At 34.9% G+C, this 19,647-nt stretch overlaps 1 protein-coding gene across 1 annotated transcript; it reads left to right on the top strand.

Annotated features, from left to right (window-relative positions):
* Positions 1–15,655: 15,655 nt before the first annotated feature.
* LOC132296100 (uncharacterized) lies at positions 15,656–16,645 on the top strand. The gene is made up of 2 exons (XM_059794342.1): positions 15,656–15,839; positions 15,999–16,645. Exons 1-2 carry the CDS (start codon positions 15,656–15,658, stop codon positions 16,643–16,645), a joined length of 831 nt encoding a protein of 276 aa, XP_059650325.1.
* Positions 16,646–19,647: the final 3,002 nt, after the last annotated feature.

The following is a 19,647-nucleotide window of genomic DNA, read 5'->3' as shown; positions in this document are numbered from 1 at the left end:
TTAATTGTTAATTGGGATTAAATTTAATTGTTTGAGTTGTTGGTGTTAGTTGATGTGTGTTACATTAGGTTTGTATATTTAGTTTAGGGTTTTAATTTATGAAATTAGATTAGCCGACAGATGGTTAGACTGGATTAGGATTAGGGTTGTTCAGAGGTCTATATATATATAGAACATTATATGTCGGCAAGGGTTTTTGGTGTGATACCTGATTCACGTATTAGAAAACAAAAAAACGGAGAGGTGAGGGGAAAAATATGAAGGGAAACTGGGAGAGGTTTCCAGCCATGGATTGAAGCTCATGTCAAGAAGGAAGGTAGGGTTTACTATGAGATAGAACTGAGCAGTAGGAAGGTCGCCGGTAGTCGTCCGTTCGTCGGAGACTCCATAGACGGCGTTGTAAGGTTTCAAACCGAAACCTAAAGGCAAGTTCCATTCTATCTTCTTCCTATAAACTTATGTTCTGTGCATTCTATATAGTCTCTAGGAATTAATTAAAATTTTAAAACTGATGTTTGATGCATATTTGCCGGACTGTAAACTGATTAACGTATAAATAACTGAAGTTTGCTTTCTTTGCATAAACTGTTTGGATTATGTTTTAAACTCTTGTAAATTAATTCATAAAGGAATGTAAGGAGCTTCTAGGACTGTTGGGACTTATCTTGCACCTTAAGAAATTTAAGAAAACATTGGAATAGAGGATATAACTTTACCGGAATCAAGGAAGACGAACAGAGAAAACATTAACTGTTGTTGTTTTCGGTTTAGATTTTTGTCAATTAATTCATACTGGAATTGGAGAAGTTTCTAGGATTGTTAGGACTTAAATTGAACTTAAAAAATCTTTAACAAATATTGGATAGAGGACTGAATCTTTGCCGGAAGCGGAGAAGGCAAACAGAGGAGGAAAAACGGAGGTTGAGAGAGTGGAGGAGGCTCCACCCTTCAATGAAGCTGGCTCCATTGAAGTGGAGCAGGCTCCACACTCTTGTGGAGGTGGCTCCAAGAGGGTAGAGCAGGCTCTTTACTTTTGTAGAGCCGGCTCCTCTTTTGGAAATGCACAGTAAGTGCGTTTTGTTGATTTTTCTGATTACGGGGGCTTAAATGAAATTAATGGAAAGTGATGTGGGGTTTTAAATGTTTAAAATTAACCTATTAAAACCTTAAAATATTTATTATATGCTAGTGTGTTAATATTAATGGACATTATGAATTTTTAAAGATTAATGCGCATGTTGTCCAGGAAGGAGGAAGTCTTAAGTTTATAGTTTGGTTAGCCAATTGAATGGACTGAAATGAAAGATATTTTAGGGATGTTGTATCAAAGATATTTATGATATATTTAAGTTCCATAGGGTTGGTTGGGTTGTGGTTGTGGACGTCATATAATTTAAATACATTGTTGCATGCTGTCAGGAGTGGAGGAGCTTTTATTTGCCGGTTTATTTTAACCAGTTTATTTGGGTAAGTATAAAATACCGTTGGGGTTTTATATAATGTGCAGTGAGACTTCTTAGTTGACATATTATGTTAGGCACAGGTTTTAAGATGGAGGATTAAAAAGGACGTCATGTAATGAAACGATAATTTTCATGCTGTCAGGGATTAAGGAGGATTTTCATTACTAGTCTTTGTTTTAATAATTTAAATGAACTAGTATGAAAGTATGGTTAGGGATGTCTAGTATAATGTGCTCAGCTCATATTTCTGATAATCATTATATCATGTTGTGGATGATAATTGCTGAACTATTATATTTTCTATTCTGTCAATTATATGGAAATGGATAGTTTAAATTGTTTACCACTATTTTAGCAATTTAAACAGATGTTTCATGATTTTAATCATGTACTATATGCATAATAGAATCTTGCTTATATCTGGTTGCTATTATGTTGGACTTTAGATGTATTTGATGTTCTAATGAATGTGTATCATTTGTGGATCATTTGCATTATATGTACCAGTATGGGACGGTGACATATCAGGGATGGATTAGATCAAAAAGCTAAGTCCTACCCTTTCTTACATATGGAATGGATTAACTAAAACAATTAACTCTTACATGGATACATGTCCTGTTAACTAAAATAGTTGAACGATGTAACGGATGGTTGCTTTACTTTTCTGTACTAGGAAGGATTTAAATATATATTTATGGTGCTGTGATACGAGCTTGAGTCTCCTGATCACGGTTAGGGTACGTATATCGCCTGGGATTGATAACTAGGCCTGATGATGTTTTCTTGGTTGTTTTACTCGGGTTGAAACGGATTATGTGGGCTGGTGAACGTCCTATAGTGTGTACTTAAATCTAAATGGGCTACTTTAGCTATTACCGTGCTATCTAGGATGTATCTGCATATCGGGTTTATGTATGGATTGTAGTAAGATGGAACTTGCATGTGGGCCTGACCCACTCTTATTTTTTAGGTGTTCCTCAGTACCAGGCTTAGAGCTTGATCGTAATGATGCAGGTACAGTCATTCACTCTGCCAACTAAATAGGATTTTCTTTCTGGTTTTTGTTTCAGTTTTTTTTGGATTCTGTAAAGTTTTATCATTTGGGATTATTAGGGGTTCACTTGATGGATTCCCGAGTTGTACAGATTGGAAAGTTTAATATTATTAAAGTTTTATCATTGGAGCTTTTTACTTTTAGAATTCCTTTCAGCGTATTATTTTATTTTAAATTCTTTTGTACTCTTGCTTGTTTACATATTAATTACTTGGTATCGCTCGAATCTGTGCCCGAACTTAATCACCGTGGCTCTAGAATCGAGGGGTATCACAGTTGGTATCAGAGCACTCCAGGTTCTAGTGTCCTTAGGAGTGTCTTTCGTTAGAAGTCTTCCGCGTTGCGTCTCTTAAAAACTTAGAGCCATATTAGGATTCGTTGTAGTCTTGTACTGTTTATTAGGAGCAGCAGCTGATGTCAATTATATTTCATAATTATGGAATGGTTGACAGTAGGAGGAGGATGGGGTCCAAGGCAAAAGCGATACAATGCCAAAGGAGTAAAGGAGTACATTATCAAGTTCTTTATCAGAGCAGAACTTGGGATCGAAGGTTTAGTTCCGGTTGGCGTTACTTTTAAAAGTATAAGTCAAGGAAGGATTTAGGAGTGTGTTTTAGGTCACCACATAAAGGGGCCAACACGATTTCACTTGTGCTCATAAAAGCAACAACCGAGGACTAGGAGTCCGAAGAGGATTCTAGTGGGGGAGATTTTAACATACCCGGGAAAGAAGGTATAAAATCTTACAAATCAAGGATCACGCGAGAGTGATCTTGTTCGCTAATAGTATAATGAACGATACTTATAGAATTGGTGTGGATCGGCCTACATATAGTTAACCTTTCGTATTACCTTTAAAAGAGGTAGATAAAGGGAACTTTTCATGCATTTAGGATCGGATGGAGATCTTATCGGAACGTATCAATGATATTATATCACGTTCTGGGGAGTATGGGGATTAGGTTGTGACATTCTAAGTTACTTTATTAAGCTACATTAGACGGTTTGCATTCCGCGTATGAGGAGGATAAAGGTTAGGCCTTTGTAATTTACTGAGGCAAATTGATCTGTTTTGAGCTATGGATTGAGCTTATGTCTCGAGGTTGGTTGATTAACCTGAAACTGGCAAAGGAGATTGTGAATCAATCAGGAAAAGTTGAGTTCTAAAAGAGATTTTCTTACAAGGAGGAATGATGATTTACATAGATTTTAGTGTGTTTTATTATGTGTGCATTATTCCTTTTTGTTAATTATTCAGGATTGGGAATGTGGTTTAGTTGGGGACACAAGTGTGTGATCATTTAACTACCATTTTAGAGGAATAGCGTTGATTATGCTAGGATTTTGGGCATATGGTCATAGGATTTGGTAAGTATACATACCTTTAGCCAATTTAATAATCCTAGATATGCGTAGTTATAGTACGTTTTTAAGATAGGATAAGTAAACTGGCAGTTTGAGTCAAATGATATAGATTCATTTGATAAACTGTAACGTTACGATGGTTTATTGGAGGAACTGGCTTGGCTGAATATCTTCTAGAAAATTTGAAACGGGTGTTCCCAAGTCAGCAGGAGGATTTTGTACTGGTTTAAGTACTTGTTGGAACGACACCGACTGAAGATAGTAGACGGATTAACTATTCATTAGTCTATCCTTAATTAAGAATTTGGTTTATGAGGGTGTGTTGTTAGGAGGAGTAACCGTAGTTGCATATCAAGGAAAAAGAAAAGTCTCTTCATTTGCACAAATAATATGGAATTTTTTTTTTTTAGGTCATAGTTCGTAACGAATAGTTGTTACTAGGAGCTTGCTGACTTTTTGGAGGATGAAAAGGTTCCATGTTCTTTTGAAGTTAGACAAGAAGTTTAATAGACACTTACTTGTGTTAGAGAAGTAGGATGTCAAAGACTTGAAGTTGAGGCCGAACATCTAATATGGAAGCTGGTGCTACCAGACTAACGATACTTTCGTTAGACAAATTGGAAGGAGGATGTAAGGACTAAGGTTCACAACTCTTGGTTTTTATTTATCCTGGAGAAAACATGATGCTTCATAGAAAGAAGAAGATGTTTGGAGAATTGGCATGAGGAGGGACATAGTGATGTTGTCTCAGAGTCTGATATCAATTAGATAATCACGATGGACCGTCAGAGATCATTCGATCCTTGCCGCCACTTCTCGTGCTAGAGCAGGACTAACAGAGTAGGTTCCACGGATTTGGGTGAGAGATTTCTAATTCTACACAAGAGTCAGGATTCTGATTGGGATATTGGTTGACTGATACAATTAAATCAGCTTTAGTTTGTCTAATTTAGAACTGGTAAGATATCAGTTCCTACGAATAGCACGGATCATGAGACGGCTTAGATGGATAGCTGTGGTGATTCACACTTTACATTAAGTTGCGTCTAGTGGAGGTAATAGTGAGGAGGATGATTTTACCAACCACTATGGTAATTGAGCCTTCGGTGGTTATTGTGAAGTCAGTTGAGTTTTGGCGTGTGAAAATAATAACACTTGCTATTACCAGGGAAATGGAGGCAGCCAACTTGGAATATTTGAGCAGACCCCGCAGGAGGTAGTACCTTACTCAGATGAGTTTAGGGTACTGAAGGAGGATTGGTAGTTGGTTTTTTTTTTTTTTTTTTTTTTTTTTTTTTTTTTTTTTTTTTTCTGATTTCAGGAAGGTCGGAGTGACTGAGATGTAAAATTCATAAATTTTACGGTGCGGTCAAATGGATAGAAGTTACAGCATAACTTACCAGGTTCATCTTGGTGAGCCGGTACGGGTAAAGACATGTATATCACTGTCTCTATATGTATCACCTGCTAATAAGGTGGGAAAATTGAGGCTTGGATATCATTGGAGGTTTTAGCCACTTCCTATATCAACAGGGAAGTAGGACTAATTATGAAAGGGAATGGTTGGTAGAAAGTACCGACATTGGTGGGAATTTTAATTCCATATGGATTAAGAGTCGTGGATAAGCAAGTTCGATAGTGGACATCACTGTTGGTGGTGGTTGTTTTGGCGGGTTAGGTCAGTTCTACATTACACTAATAACGGAGTTACAACATGTGCTTATTTAGTAAGGTCGATTAACAATGCTGTGTCAAAGGAATTTTCTGAAGGTGTTGGAGCAACAACTATGTTTCGCATCTCTAGACGAGAAATTTGATCGAAGTAGTACATTTGATCATAGCGGATATGCTTAGGATATATATCCTAGGTTGGCATGGGTAATTGGAAGAGTTACTTAGCTTTTCAAATATTATCTGTGCTATTGTTAGCACAAGGAGGTTCGTGCGACAATGTTTGAGGATTTTGGATAGGGTGTAGTGCCGATATCTCACTGTTTGGTCTGGCATGGAGGCGAGGTTATATAATAAGACCCTGTCTTTATTTCAGGATACATCGGAGATAAAAACTCTCTTTTGGAAATGGTTGCGCGTGGTTTGGAGGCGGCAGTCGGACTATGTGGATAGTTAAACTCATACATAAGAGTTTTTATCAGGAAATGGTTATTTTGGCGGACTTCCGTATAAGATCACTGTATTTTGGGAGGAAGGTCAGTTGTACGTATTGCACTGACTTTTCACGACTTTTGCCTATCAAATTAGGCAGTCGTCTATTGTTTATCATTACCAATTAGCTAGCGCTGGATGCATAGGAATTTTATGCATCTGTTCTGTGGCACTTGGAGGACTAGAGCTTGTCACCCTACATATAGGTAAGATTGGATTGTTGATAGATACAACCTAGGAGTGGTACATTTATGCTATTTTCTTATACATAGAAACTTAGTCTAGTTTTGGATATGTTGGAATTTGGTGGAGCTCATCTAAAGAGGCTGTGCCACACGAAAACGGAAAATGAATTTTTCAATAGTCATTAATTCAGAGTTTCGTGAATTCCGAGGACAGAATTCCTTTTGTTAGGGGGGAAGAATGTAATACCCCTAGTTTTCAAAAGAATAAAATGGGAATTTAATTTTAATTTTTACTATATTTTTATGGCTTACGCGACTTATGGGTTTTCTTAATTGATAATTTGTGTTTGTTTTAAATTACTTATTTATTTGTTTTATATATATTTTTTGGTTAGTTGTAATTATTTGTTTTTTAATTCATTGGTTAATTGTAATTTTTATTTGTTTTATTAAATTGTTCATTGGGATTAAATTTAATTGTTTAAGTTGTTGGTGTTAGTTGACGTGTGTTACATTAGGTTTGTATATTAAGTTTAGGGTTTTAATTTATGAAATTAGATTAGCTGATAGATGGTTAGACTAGATTAGGATTAGCGTTGGTCATAGGTCTATATATATATATATATAATTATATGTCAGCAAGGGTTTTTGGTGAGACACCTTATTCACGTATTAGAAAACAGAGAAATAGAGAGGTGAGGGGAAAAATATGAAGGGAAACTGGGAGGGGTTTCCAGCCATGGTTAAAGCTCATGTCAAGAAGGAATGTAGGGTTTACTGTGAGATAGAACTGAGCAGTAGGAAGGTCGCCGGTAGTCGTCCGTTCGTCGGAAACTCCATAGACGGCGTTGTAAGGTTTTAAACCGAAACCTAAAGGCAAGTTCCATTCTATCTTCTTCTTGTAAACTTGTGTTCTGTGCATTCTATATAGTCTCCAGGAATTAATTAAAATTTTAAAACTGATGTTTGATGCATATTTGCCTGACTATAAATTGATTAATGTATAAATAACTGAAGTTTGCTTTCTTTGCATAAATTGTTTGGATTATGTTTTAAACTCTTGTAAATTAATTCATAAAGGAATATAAGGAGTTTCTAGGACTGTTGGGACTTATCTTGCACCATAAGAACTTTAAGAAAACTTTGGAACAGAGGATAGAACTTTACCGGAATCAAGGAAGACGAACAGAGAAAACATAAACTGTTGTTGTTTTCGGTTTAGATTTTTGTCAATTAATTTCATACTGGTATTGGAGAAGTTTCTAGGATTTTTAGGACTTAAATTGAACTTGAAAAATCTTTAACAAATATTGGACAGAGGACTGAAGCTTTGCCGGAAGCGGAGAAGGCAAATAGAGGAGGAAAAACAGAGGCTAAGAGAGTGGAGGAGGCTCCACCCTTCAATGGAGCTGGCTCCACTGAAGTGGAGTAGGCTCCACACTCTTGTGGGGGTGGCTCCAAGAGGGTAGAGCAGGCTCCTCACTTTTGTGGAGCCGGTTCCTCTTTTGGAAATGCACAGTAAGTGCGTTTTGTTGATTTTTCTGATTACGGGGGCTTAAATGAAATTAATGGAATGTGATGTGGGGTTTTAAATGTTTAAAATTAACCTATTAAAACCTTAAAATAGTTAGTATATGCTAGTGTGTTAATATTAATGGACATCATGAATTTTTAAAGATTAATGCGCATGCTGTCCAGGAAGGAGGAAGTCTTAAGTTTATAGTTTGGTTAGCCAATTGAATGGACTGAAATGAAAGATATTTTAAGGATGTTGTATCAAAGATATTTATGATATATTTAAGTTCCATGAGGGTTGGTTGGGTTGTGGTTGTGGACGTCATGTAATTTAAATACATTATTGCATGCTGTCAGGAGTGGATGAGCTTTTATTTGCCGGTTTGTTTTATCCAGTTTATTTGGGTAAGTATAAAATACCGTTGGGGTTTTATATAATGTGCAGTGAGACTTCTTAGTTGACATATTATGTCAGGCACAGGTTTTAAGATGGAGGATTAAAAAGGACGTCATGTAATGAAACGATAATTTTCATGCTGTCAGGGATTAAGGAGGATTTTCATTACTAGTGTTTGTTTTAATAATTTAAATGAACTAGTATGAGAGTATAGTTAGGGATGTCTAGTATAATGTGCACAGCTCATATTTCTGATAATCATTATATCATGTTGTGGATGATAATTGCTGAACTGTTATATTTTCTGTTTTGTCAATTATATAGAAATGGATAGTCTAACTTGTTTACCACTAGTTTAGTAATTTAAACGGATGTTTCATGATTTTAATCATGTACTATATGCATAATAGAATCTTGTTTATATTTAGTTGCTATTATGTCGGACTCTGGATGTATTTGATGTTCTGATGAATGTGTATCATTTGTGGATCATTTGCATTATATGTACCGGTATGGGATGGTGACATATCAGGGATGGATGAGATCAAAAAGCTAAGTCCTACCCTTTCATACATACGGAATAGATTAACTAAACAGTTAACTCCTATATGGATGCATGTCCTGTCAACTAAAATAGTTGAATGACGTAACGGATGGTTGCTTTACTTTTCTATATTAGGAAGGATTTAAATATATATTTATGGTGCCATGATACGAGCTTGAGTCTCCTGATCACGGTTAGGGTGCGTATATCGCCTAGGATTGATAATTAGGCCTGATGATGTTTCCCTGGTTGTTTTACTCGGGTTGAGACGGATTATGTGGGCTGGTGAACGTCCTATAGTGTGTACTTAAATCTAAATGGACTACTTTAGCTATTGCCGAGCTATCTAGGATGTATCTGCGTATTGGGTTTATGTATGGATTGTAGTAGGATAGAATTTGCATGTGGGCTTGACCCACTCTTATTTTTCAGGTGTTCCTCAATACCAGGTTTAGAGCTTTATCGTGATGATGTAGATACAGTCACTCACTCTGCTAACTAAATAGGATTTTCTTTTTGATTTTTGTTTCGTTTTTTTTTGGATTCTGTAAAGTTTTATCATTTGGGATTATTAGGAGTCCACTTGATGGATTCCCGAGTTGTACGGATTGGAAAGTTTAATATTATTAAAGTTTTATCATTGGAGGTTTTTACATTTAGAATTCCTTTCAGCGTATTATTTTATTTTTAATTCTTCTGTACTCTTGCTTGTTTACATAGTAATTGCTTGGTATCGCTCGGATCTGTGCCCGGACTTGATCACCCGTGGCTCTAGAATCGAGGGGTATCACAAATACCCTTAATTTTAAAAAGGATAACCTCGGTATTTAGTTAATTGTTTTATTTCATTTTAAATTAATTTTTGCTTACTTGTCTAATTGTTTAATTGTTTAAGTTGATTTATTTGTTTTACGGTGAAATTGTATGGTTATGTGGTATTTGTTTAATTAGTTACTTGTGTAATTGTTTAACTTGACTTATTTGTTTATTTAACATTGTATGTTTAAATTGAATTAATTGTTAAATTGATTTATTTGTTTAAATTAAATGTATTATGTTTATTTTTAAATGGAGTTGGGCTTGGATATGAACAACGGACTATTTGGATAGTGTAAATGGGTGCAGTTTTTACCCATGGATGAATATACATGTATATATGGGTATGTATGTATATTGGGTTAGGTTAATTACTAATAATTGTTTATGATTAAATTAGTATCATTATTTTTATTTATGTAAAATAAAGTTTTAGGGTTTTAGATATATTCATTAAAATTGTCGACTTATATATGTATATGTATTTTATATGTTATTTCTGTGTTTTCTATGCCGTTTCCTCTTATGACTAGAATTAGGTTTTGTTAGAAATCTATATATATGTCATTATAAGTTTGCCTAGGGTTAAGAAAACCTTATTCACTTGTATACAGAGAATTCACGAATAGTGAAGTTTGAGAGAAAAACAAAGAGAGGGAAAGTTAGGGTTTGGCTAGGATCAAGGGTTGAACCAAGGAGGGGTCTTCGAAGTTTGCTTGTGGGTTGAATCAGGAGCAATAAAGAAGTTGAGAACAGTCTTGGGTTGCCGGAAAAATTAGGAAGACGACGTTAAGGTTTCAAAACTGAAATCAGAGACAAGTTTTATTCTTACTCTCTCCCCTTGACCTGTGTTCTGTGTATGCCTAGATGATCTCTAGGATTTTAATCTGACATTAAATTAATCTTTTATGCTTTTAAAATCAGAATTTAACTATTTATGTGTTGTAAATTCAATTTGTTTCTTCGCATAAATTATTTGCTCATATGTGTTCTAAGTTTTTGTTAATGATGCCTAGAAACTGTATTAGACATCACAGAAGGTGCTGCAAAGTCGTCGGAGGCGAAGAAGACGAAACAGAACTGTCTATGGCTCTCTGTGAGAGTGAGAGCCGGCTTCATGGATTGAGGGAGCCGGCTCCCTAGGTCGTTCCCAGGGTAGGGGAGCCAGTTCCCAATGGTTGAGAGCTGGCTCTCAACTTGTGAAAGCTGGCTCTCATGCCTAATTATGTACTAGACGTGGATTTAGGGACTGTTTTGGTATTTTTTAGGTTCTTGGACTGTTTTGGGTTATTAGTAAGGACTCTAAACATTATATTATGTTATATTAGAACCCATATTGCATATATAATGTCTTTATGCTTATGGATTAAATAGTATAAAAGTTTAAACAATCTTGCATGCTGTTAACAGATAAAAGGTTATAAGTGCTGTAATTTTATTCTATCAATTTAACGGACTGTAATATGATTTTTAAATCAGTATTGGATGCATAATAGGGTCATATACTTATTAGATTTTATTATGCTTATTTTGGACTTTAATTGATGAACCATTAAATATTGTTCTATCAATTGCATGGATGTTATTTTGGACTTTAATTGATGAACCATTAAATATTGTTCTATCAATTACAGGGATGTTGTTCTGGATTTTGGTTGATGAACCATTTAAATTATGTTTCTATCAACTATATGGATTATGTGGGTTTTATTTGATGTACTGTTTTAAGTGTTGAATCATTTATGGATCATATGTATTATATGCACCGGTATGGGACGGTGGCATATTAGGGATAGATTAGACCAAAACACTAATTCCTACTTATTCATACATACGGAATGGATTAACTAAGATAGTTAAAACCTACTTAAATTTATGTCATGTTAACTAAAACAGTTGAACGACATAATGGATGTTTGTTTTATATTCTGTATTATGAAGGATTTATATATATAATTATGGCACCGCGATATGAGCTTGAGTCTCAGAGTCGATGGTTATATACAGTGAATGCGTAGCTGGCTATGATAGGTTGAGGTATACCTTGTTAGGCTTAGGTACTCATGCCCACTCAGGTGCGTTTTGCATGTTGCCTTCTATTCAGGTTGGACCCTTTTGTAGTCCAGTGAATGTCCCTTAGTGTGGATATATATATGTATGGACTAGATAACTATTGTTGAGATATCTAGGATATATCTGCGTATCGGGTCTTTATTTGGATTGTAGTTAGATTAGAACTTATTCGTGGGCTTGACCCACTATTATTTTTCAGGTATCGGACGGTTCCAATCTTAGAAATTGTTCGTGCTGAGCGGAGACAATCACTTATTCCTCCGCCTACGTAGGATTACTTTTTATTGTTTTAGTTTTGGATTTTGTTTCCTTACTTTACTTTCCATTGGGTTTTATTAGGGATCCACTAGATGGATTCCCGAGTTGTACGGATATTGGAAAGTTTAGATTTTATTAGTTTTAACTTTTGAGGATTTTAATATTTAGTATTCTTTTCAGCCTTTATTATTTTATTCTTAATTCTTTTTGTATTCCTGCTTGTTTACATACTTAATTGTCTGGTATCACTCGGATATGTGCTCGGACTTGATCACCCGTGGCTCTAGAATTGAGGGGTATCACATACTCTTTCTAATTCAGAGGCTAGACATATCTTTTTTGATGTTCTCACAGTACAGAACGCTAGCTTACAAGATATTACTATATAAATTGTGATTTTTTGTTGCTGTCTTTTCTTTGTGCTTTGCTGAAGTGGAGATTCTAGGGGACCTTATTTTTTGTTTCTGTTTTGTTACCATGAACTGATTATAAGGGTCTGCATTTTCTGTTTTTGGAGTTGTTATTTTTTTATTCATTCGTTTGCTATTTTACTTTTCTTTTGGAGCTTTTGGATGCTTGTATCCATTTTCTTTTTAGGTTTTCATGTTCATTTATCTGAGGGAATACCCTTTGTGCACTTGTAAATATCTTTTTCCTTTTTTATATACAACCATAATTATGAAACAAAACTAATTATGTTTTTTTTTTTCAAAAACCCTTTCACCTGGTAGACTGCAAATTTGGTCAGCATTTATAACCTCAAAACCTTCTGCCTAATGGCCATGAAAATTTCAAGACCACCATTACTTTCTATTTCACAGCTTCAATTTTCATTTCATATTTCTATAAAAATAACAATCACAACTTCTTTCAACATCTGTGTATTATGAATTGCATAGTACATCAACAAACCTTCCTAACATGTGTATGTATATTGTACTTCTTATTTCAATTAATGAGATACACTTCATTTTTTATTTCATATTTTTATTAAAATAACAACTACATATTCTTTCAACGTCTGTGTATTATGAATTGCATACCATACTAACATATGTATTTACAGTTATACAACTAAAATTAACACAATTTCAATTTACACTTCTACAACTAAAATAAAAAACACTAATCTAATCAATCAAATTTTATATAATCAATCAATTTTTGTAAAACCTAAATACTAAAATAAAAGTAATTATGGATATAAATTAATTTCAACAGCTTAAGGAATATTTACCTATACATGACGAAGACTAAGGCAGGCGTTTTCACCAATTTCTGCTCACCACCTCCAATATCTTCTTTGTTCATTGTTTTAGATACCGATTTCTTTTCCAATTTCTTCTTTCCAATACTTTTTTTCCTTACTATTATATTTCCCCAAATGTATAAAACCCTCGCAAAATCACAGTATAAAACCTTCTCAAAATCACACGATTTCTTCGTTTATGGAATAAGATGCAACAACAATAGCAACTGAACAACAACAATTGCTACTAAACGAACCAAAGGGAAGATGGAGAAACGAAAATACAATACCGGCTCTGAGGGAAAATGACACAAACCTGAGGAGGGAGGACGAAGGATGAAGGAGGGAAGAGAAGGTGAAGCAAGAAGAAGATAATTGAAGCTGAGGAAGTAAATTAAAAACTAAATGACCAAAGGGAAGCCGCCGGCGCAAGGTTCGGATCGGAAAGCAAAGGACAATTTTAGGAAGATGAACAGTGCTGCAGCTCGGAGAAGAAGAACGCAAAGAGAAGAGAAGAATTAAAGTAAAAAGGGTAAGTAAGTATGTAGTTAGGTCCTACGTATAATTTTTATATATCGTATTCGTATATGGTAATTATGTATTTTGCCTGCAGTATTCGTACATGGTAAAAAAAAACTAAGTTTAAAGAGTAACTGCTGACTTGGCGCTTCGTCATCACTGACAAGGCAATGACATGGCAAAATGTGCTGACGTGTCTTCATCCTAGCCCTTGGATCTGCCATGGACACCCTCGAGTGAGAGGTTCCATGGAGAGGGTTATAGCCCCTCTCAAATAGATGCATCTCTGGCTCCCATTTGCAAACGTGGAAATCTATTGATAAGAATGCTGTCAGCACCTCCGAGTGATCTTTAAGAAAGTCAGTGCTGACGTGGTCATGGACGATAATCCATATTGAATCAGTCGAATTGTGTTTTGTCATGTCGGACATTGAGTAGCCTTCACCTAACTACTTAGCATACATAAATAATTTTGTTCATTAATCACCTACCTTAACACTAACTTTCATTCCTCACCTAATCTTTTATGTACATTGTATTTATTCAACTCAAAACAGTACATAACCATATTTTCTCTCTCTATCTTGCTAACAAAATAATACAAAGCTCATATGAATTTTGAATAATAAAAACCAGTCAAATGAATTATATAATATGTGCATCAATATTACATCTTAATTACGAGAATAAATTGAGAGAAAACTGGTCGGTAATTCCTAATTCAAAGGAATTGGCGGTTAGGTTTTTCTCCGAATCATGTAGATGTAACAACCAAACCAAACCCTATGCACTCAAAATGATGCCATTAATTATGATGTAGGTTGTATAGAAAATGGCAAAAAGGAGTAAATTATTAAATAATTTTGGATTACATAATTTTGCCATCATACAAGTAAATATTTTTATTTTATTTAAATTTTTTTTCTTGCGTTGTGTGGTGTAGTTTGTAATGAGTCAAAACTATATAATTTTGTATTTTTAACAATTTATATTATATATATGGGAGACACGTAATATTAGTTTGCATTTTGTACTCATTTAACAGTTTTAACTGACAATATCACAACTATAACTTTTAGTCGATAATCGCCTTTATGAAAGAATGAGGAAGAAAGAGATAATAGACGTAGCTAGTGAATTATTTAATAATAATTTTTTTTTTTAAATAGATGAATAATAGTATCTCATTTATCTTTTAAGGTGGAAGACTAATAATTGATATTATTATAAAAACAACTTGAGTTAATTAATCCACTTTGGATATGGTTCAGCAGTTTACTCGCTGGACTTTGGAGCTTAGCAAACTCAAAGTTTGGGGTTCGAGTCCCATTGGGTGTTCTTTGTGGCTAGCTTCCACTGCCTCTGTAGTGACTTACCAGGCCGGGGTGGGGAGGCGCCCTTCCGGGTACTAGGGGATTAGTCGAGTTGTTAAGGGGCCCTATTAATAATAATAATTATAATAATAATATAATAAAATAAAAAAACTACTTTGAGTTACTTACCTAAATGCATAAGAAAACTAAAAATAAAAACAATTTTTTTTGTTAGTATTATGAATTTAGTAAATATTTGTAATGAAACTCTTTTTTACCCCCGTAAAATATAAAAGACATGAGATGAGGTGGGATTCATGGAGTGACATGGGCATCATGACAAAAATAGTTCTAATGATAAAAGGTTAAAATAGTCATCTTACTAAGAGCATCTCCAATAGACTCTCTAAAATTAGGCTCTCCGAATTTGCTACATCAACATTTTTCAATAGCCACATCAGTCTTTCCCATAGCCACGTCAGCGTTTTACAGTCTCCAACTTTTAGCTATCGCATGCACTCCAATGGTGCATTTTCGCTCTCCAAAAATATTAATATTTTAATATTTTTAAAATTTAAAATAAAATTTATTTTTTAACTTTTTCCTAACGGCTATATTTATAATGGCTATATTTTTCATGTTATATAAACAACCATTTATTCATCTCATCATTATTACATTTATCTAGCTTATTGTAGCAAAATATCAATTCACATCTCTTTCAATCTCAAAATTCCAATGGATTCCTTATCACGGTTTTTTCCTTTGTCAGGCTTTAATTCTTCATCTTCTTCATTATCATCTTTATCATCCTCTTCATCAGATAATGTTATTGACACGATGATTCAACGTAATCAAGACGCCTTTCGTGAAATTTTAAATTCAGTGAACCCAGAGATAATAGAGCAAGTTTTTAAACCGCGTAAGAGGTGGTACATTCATCATGATTGAAAGGGAAGCCACCACCGTCAACTAATGAAAGACTACTTTGACGAGAATTGTACATATCCATTGGAGTATTTTCACAGATGATTCAGGATCCAATGAGAACTATTTCTTTGTATCCTGAATAATGTTAAAGCTTATGACGACTATTTCATCCAAAAAAGGGATGCAATAGGTCATTTAGGGTTATCTTCTATACAAAAGATGACAACTGTAATATGTATACTCGCATATGGTTGTGCAGCTGATCATTGTGACGAGTATATTAAAATTGGCGAGAGCACTGCCATTGAAACCCTAATGACATTTTGTAAGGCCGTTATTGGTGTGTATGGGGAAGAGTACATGCACCCACCTAATGAAGCCAAAATAGCACGACAACTTCAAGAAGGGGAGGAGAGAGGATTCCCAGGTATGCTTGTTTTTATCGACTGTATGCATTGGGAGTGGAAGAATTGTCTTGTGGCATGGCATGGCATGCACAAAGGATGCTCTCATACGCCTACGCTCATATTGGAGGCGGTTGCCTCAAAAGATTTATGGATCTGGCATGCATTTTTTGGAATGTCGGGTTCATACAATGATATTAATGTGCTGGATCATTCTTCCGTATTCGACAGTATCGTTACTGGCCAAATTCCTCCGGTTAATTTCGTTGTGAATGGCCATTACCATACAATGGGGTATTACCTATCTGATGGTATATACCCTAAGTGGGCAACTTTGATGCAGATTATCTCGCAACCAACTACAGTAAAAGAAAAACTTTTTGCTCAGAGATAAGAGGCCTGTAGGAAAGATGTGGAATGAGCTTTTGGGGTCTTGCAGAGCAAGTGGGCAATAATGCAAGGACCAGTGCATTTTTGGGATAAAGGGGACTTGTACCTTACAATGAAAACGTGCATCATCCTTCACAACATGATCATTGAAGATGAGCGCCGTGCCAATATGGGAAGATGGACTCTGCCACCAGAGGAGATAATCTCAATTCCCACTTTAATTCATAATCCATCAGTCTTAGCGGCACACATCTACTCCCGCCAAGTCTAAATTTGTAACAAGGAGACAAATATGCGGTTGAGGAAAGATTTAATTAAAAATTTGTGGAACCGCTTTAGTGAAGAACGTGTTTAATTTATGTTGCATTATTTTATTTTTAAATTGTTATGAAGTTTATGTAATGGAATATTTATTGTGTAATGTTTTATTTTGAAATAAATAATTAACTTGTTTGTTGATAAATTATTTAGCCAATATGTATGAAATCTTAATTAATATCATTTGATTTATTAATTTATAGTGAAAACAAAGACGTATTTTTTTTAATAAAAAAATCATATTTGAAATAAACAATGAAAGGTTTTTTTTTAAAAAAATAAATGTATATATACATATAATTATTTAAAAAAAATTCAAAAAATAGGTTTTTGTGCCAATATAGCCGTTAAGGCACTGTTTGGGTCAGCTAAACAGTGCCTTAACGGCTCTTTGGTTCAATTATTTTGAGGGAAAAAAAAAAGAAAAAAAGAAAAAAAAACAGACCAAAATCAGCCAAAAAACTGATTTTTTTTCTTTTTTTTTTTTTCAGGCAAACATGCCCTTAGGAACAGTGTTTTGGGCTAAATGTTAGTTTTGGGCCAGAATTAAAAAATTAAAAGAAAATGGATGCGGGCCCGCACGGCAAGCCCGTGGCTCGCCAATAGGGCCGCGGAATACCACGACCCATTTCGCGATCCATTGGGTAGGGCCCAATTTTTGGCGACCCCATTGGAGCAGTCTAATATCCAAACCTGGCCTAAAATCGTGGATTTTTTGTCCATTGGACCTACTCTAATCATTTGCTTCTGTAGGCTGTGTTTTTGGTTGAGGGAATGTTTTCCTTGGGCTCTTGTTGGGTGGACTATTTTAGGTTGTTTAGATTTGGGCCTTATTCTCTGTAGGCCCGCATCTTTGCATATTCCTTTATCCTTATTAATACATATTTTTTGGATAAAAAATTTCTTCTAATTGGAGGACCCCCACCAGTATCAACCCTATGACACAGGTGAAATCACACTCGATACATTGTTTAGCTATCAAAAATGTCTTACCATCCAACTATGCAAAACCCGCATGGGTAAACATATATTGTTAATACATATATATGCTTTAGTTTTAAAAAAAGAAAATTGTGGAAGATACAAATTTTCAGGATAGTAGGATTTCTTGATTTTTAACAAAACATACCACTATAAAACACAAGAAAATTTAAGCTTTGTGCCTCTATATTTTAGTTTCCTATTACGTTCAAACTTTTCTGAAAATAATATTTTTATATGCAAGAAACTGAATTTTCTTATACATTTCTTTTTCCTTTTATTCAAACTCTAAAAAAAAATTAAAATTTTTGCAAGGTCGAGAATGTTGTTAGTCAATTGAGGCTTGCTTAATTGGTTAGTTGATCTAGTGTATGGCAATGTCCTCCCTACTATATATACTGTATGCAAGAAAGAAATTGGATCCTTGAAGCTTCTATTGTTTAGGTGTGGGTGGGTTGTTTTATGAATGATTTGAAATACTTGTATAGTCCACCTTGTGACTTATGGTGTGTTTGGCAACACCATGTTGGGGTTTTGGAATTAGGAGCTTTAATTCCAAATCTACTATTTGAACGTTACAAATTAATTTGGATTTGGAATTGCATTACAATTCTAGACATCCTAATTCAACAATGTGAATTTCATGGGAATTGGGATGGCCAAAGATTTCGAATACTAAATCCACACAGAATTGATATCAAATTTTTAACCCGATAGAAACTTTCTCCATCGCTCACTCGACACTAAACATGAAGCTCATTCAACACCCACGCATCAACATGACTCTTCCATGTTGATCGGGTTTGGATTTTAGGTCATTTCATCTTAATCGAGTTTAGCTTTTTCTTAAATCAAGATCGATAACACTGTCTTCAAAACGAAACAAGTCTCTCTCTCTATATGTTGGAAACGGGGGCATTAACTTTGGATGAGAATTGGAATAGATTTTGCTAAGAAATTTTTGCAGATCTATAGACGAGCGCGTTGCTCTCTGCAAGGAGATGAACGTGGTATATTTACTTTCTTAAATCCTTTTCCAGGTGAATAAGAAATTAGCTCCAAAGTGATGTGTTTGATAAGCCTAAATGGGTTGCAAAAATTGAAACCATTTTAAGTTTAAATAAGCTAAGTATGGGATTTGGATTTGGGCCTAATGACACCTAAGTTTTTAAGAGGGGGAGAACCTAGGCAAGCTTGGGTTCAAACCATCTACCACACGCGTGCGCTCCCTGCCTGCCCGCTCGACCCGGTCTGGGCTTAATTGTGAAATCTGTTTAATTTTTTATTAAACAAAATTGGGTTTGGTTTGATTAAAAAGTGTGGTTAATTTTTTACTAAACGAAATTGGGCCGTTAATTTTGGGCTGGGCTTATTTAAATGGGTGGTTGGCTTTTGACATTAAAAATTAGTTTTTTTTTTTCAAAGGGTTGCATTTCTTTTCTGAAGAGTTGCATCTGTTTTCCAAAGAGTTGCATCTGTTTCCAAAGGGTTGCACCTAGTACTGAACCAACATGACCCATGGTTGTACCCGGTACTGAACAAACATGACCCATGGTTGCACCCATACCCGAAAAGGCAGTTTGTTGCCTATAAATACCACCCTTTGGGGTCATTTGCAATCACACCATTCAGAAATCATTCTTCTCCTTTCTGAATTAACTTCTTCCTCTCTTTTCTTCTATAAGTGTCTGTGGGTTACAGCCCTAC

The sequence above is a fragment of the Cornus florida genome, unplaced genomic scaffold, assembly GCF_030987335.1.
Source record: "Cornus florida cultivar Cherokee Brave unplaced genomic scaffold, ASM3098733v1 CherokeeBrave_3.0.0_Hap2_Chr02, whole genome shotgun sequence".
Taxonomy (NCBI): Eukaryota; Viridiplantae; Streptophyta; class Magnoliopsida; order Cornales; family Cornaceae; genus Cornus; species Cornus florida.
Note: the sequence above shows the minus strand (reverse complement) of the source record. Positions and strands in the feature narration are given on the sequence as shown.

What these genes read in the sequence shown, in the direction of transcription:
- LOC132296100 (XM_059794342.1), top strand. Translation starts at nt 15,656, where the DNA reads ATGGATTCCTTATCACGGTTTTTTCCTTTGTCAGGCTTTAATTCTTCA. An exon ending in AGAGCAAGTTTTTAAACCGC is followed by an intron (nt 15,840 to 15,998) that starts GTAAGAGGTGGT and finishes ATAATGTTAAAG; the next exon opens with CTTATGACGACTATTTCATC.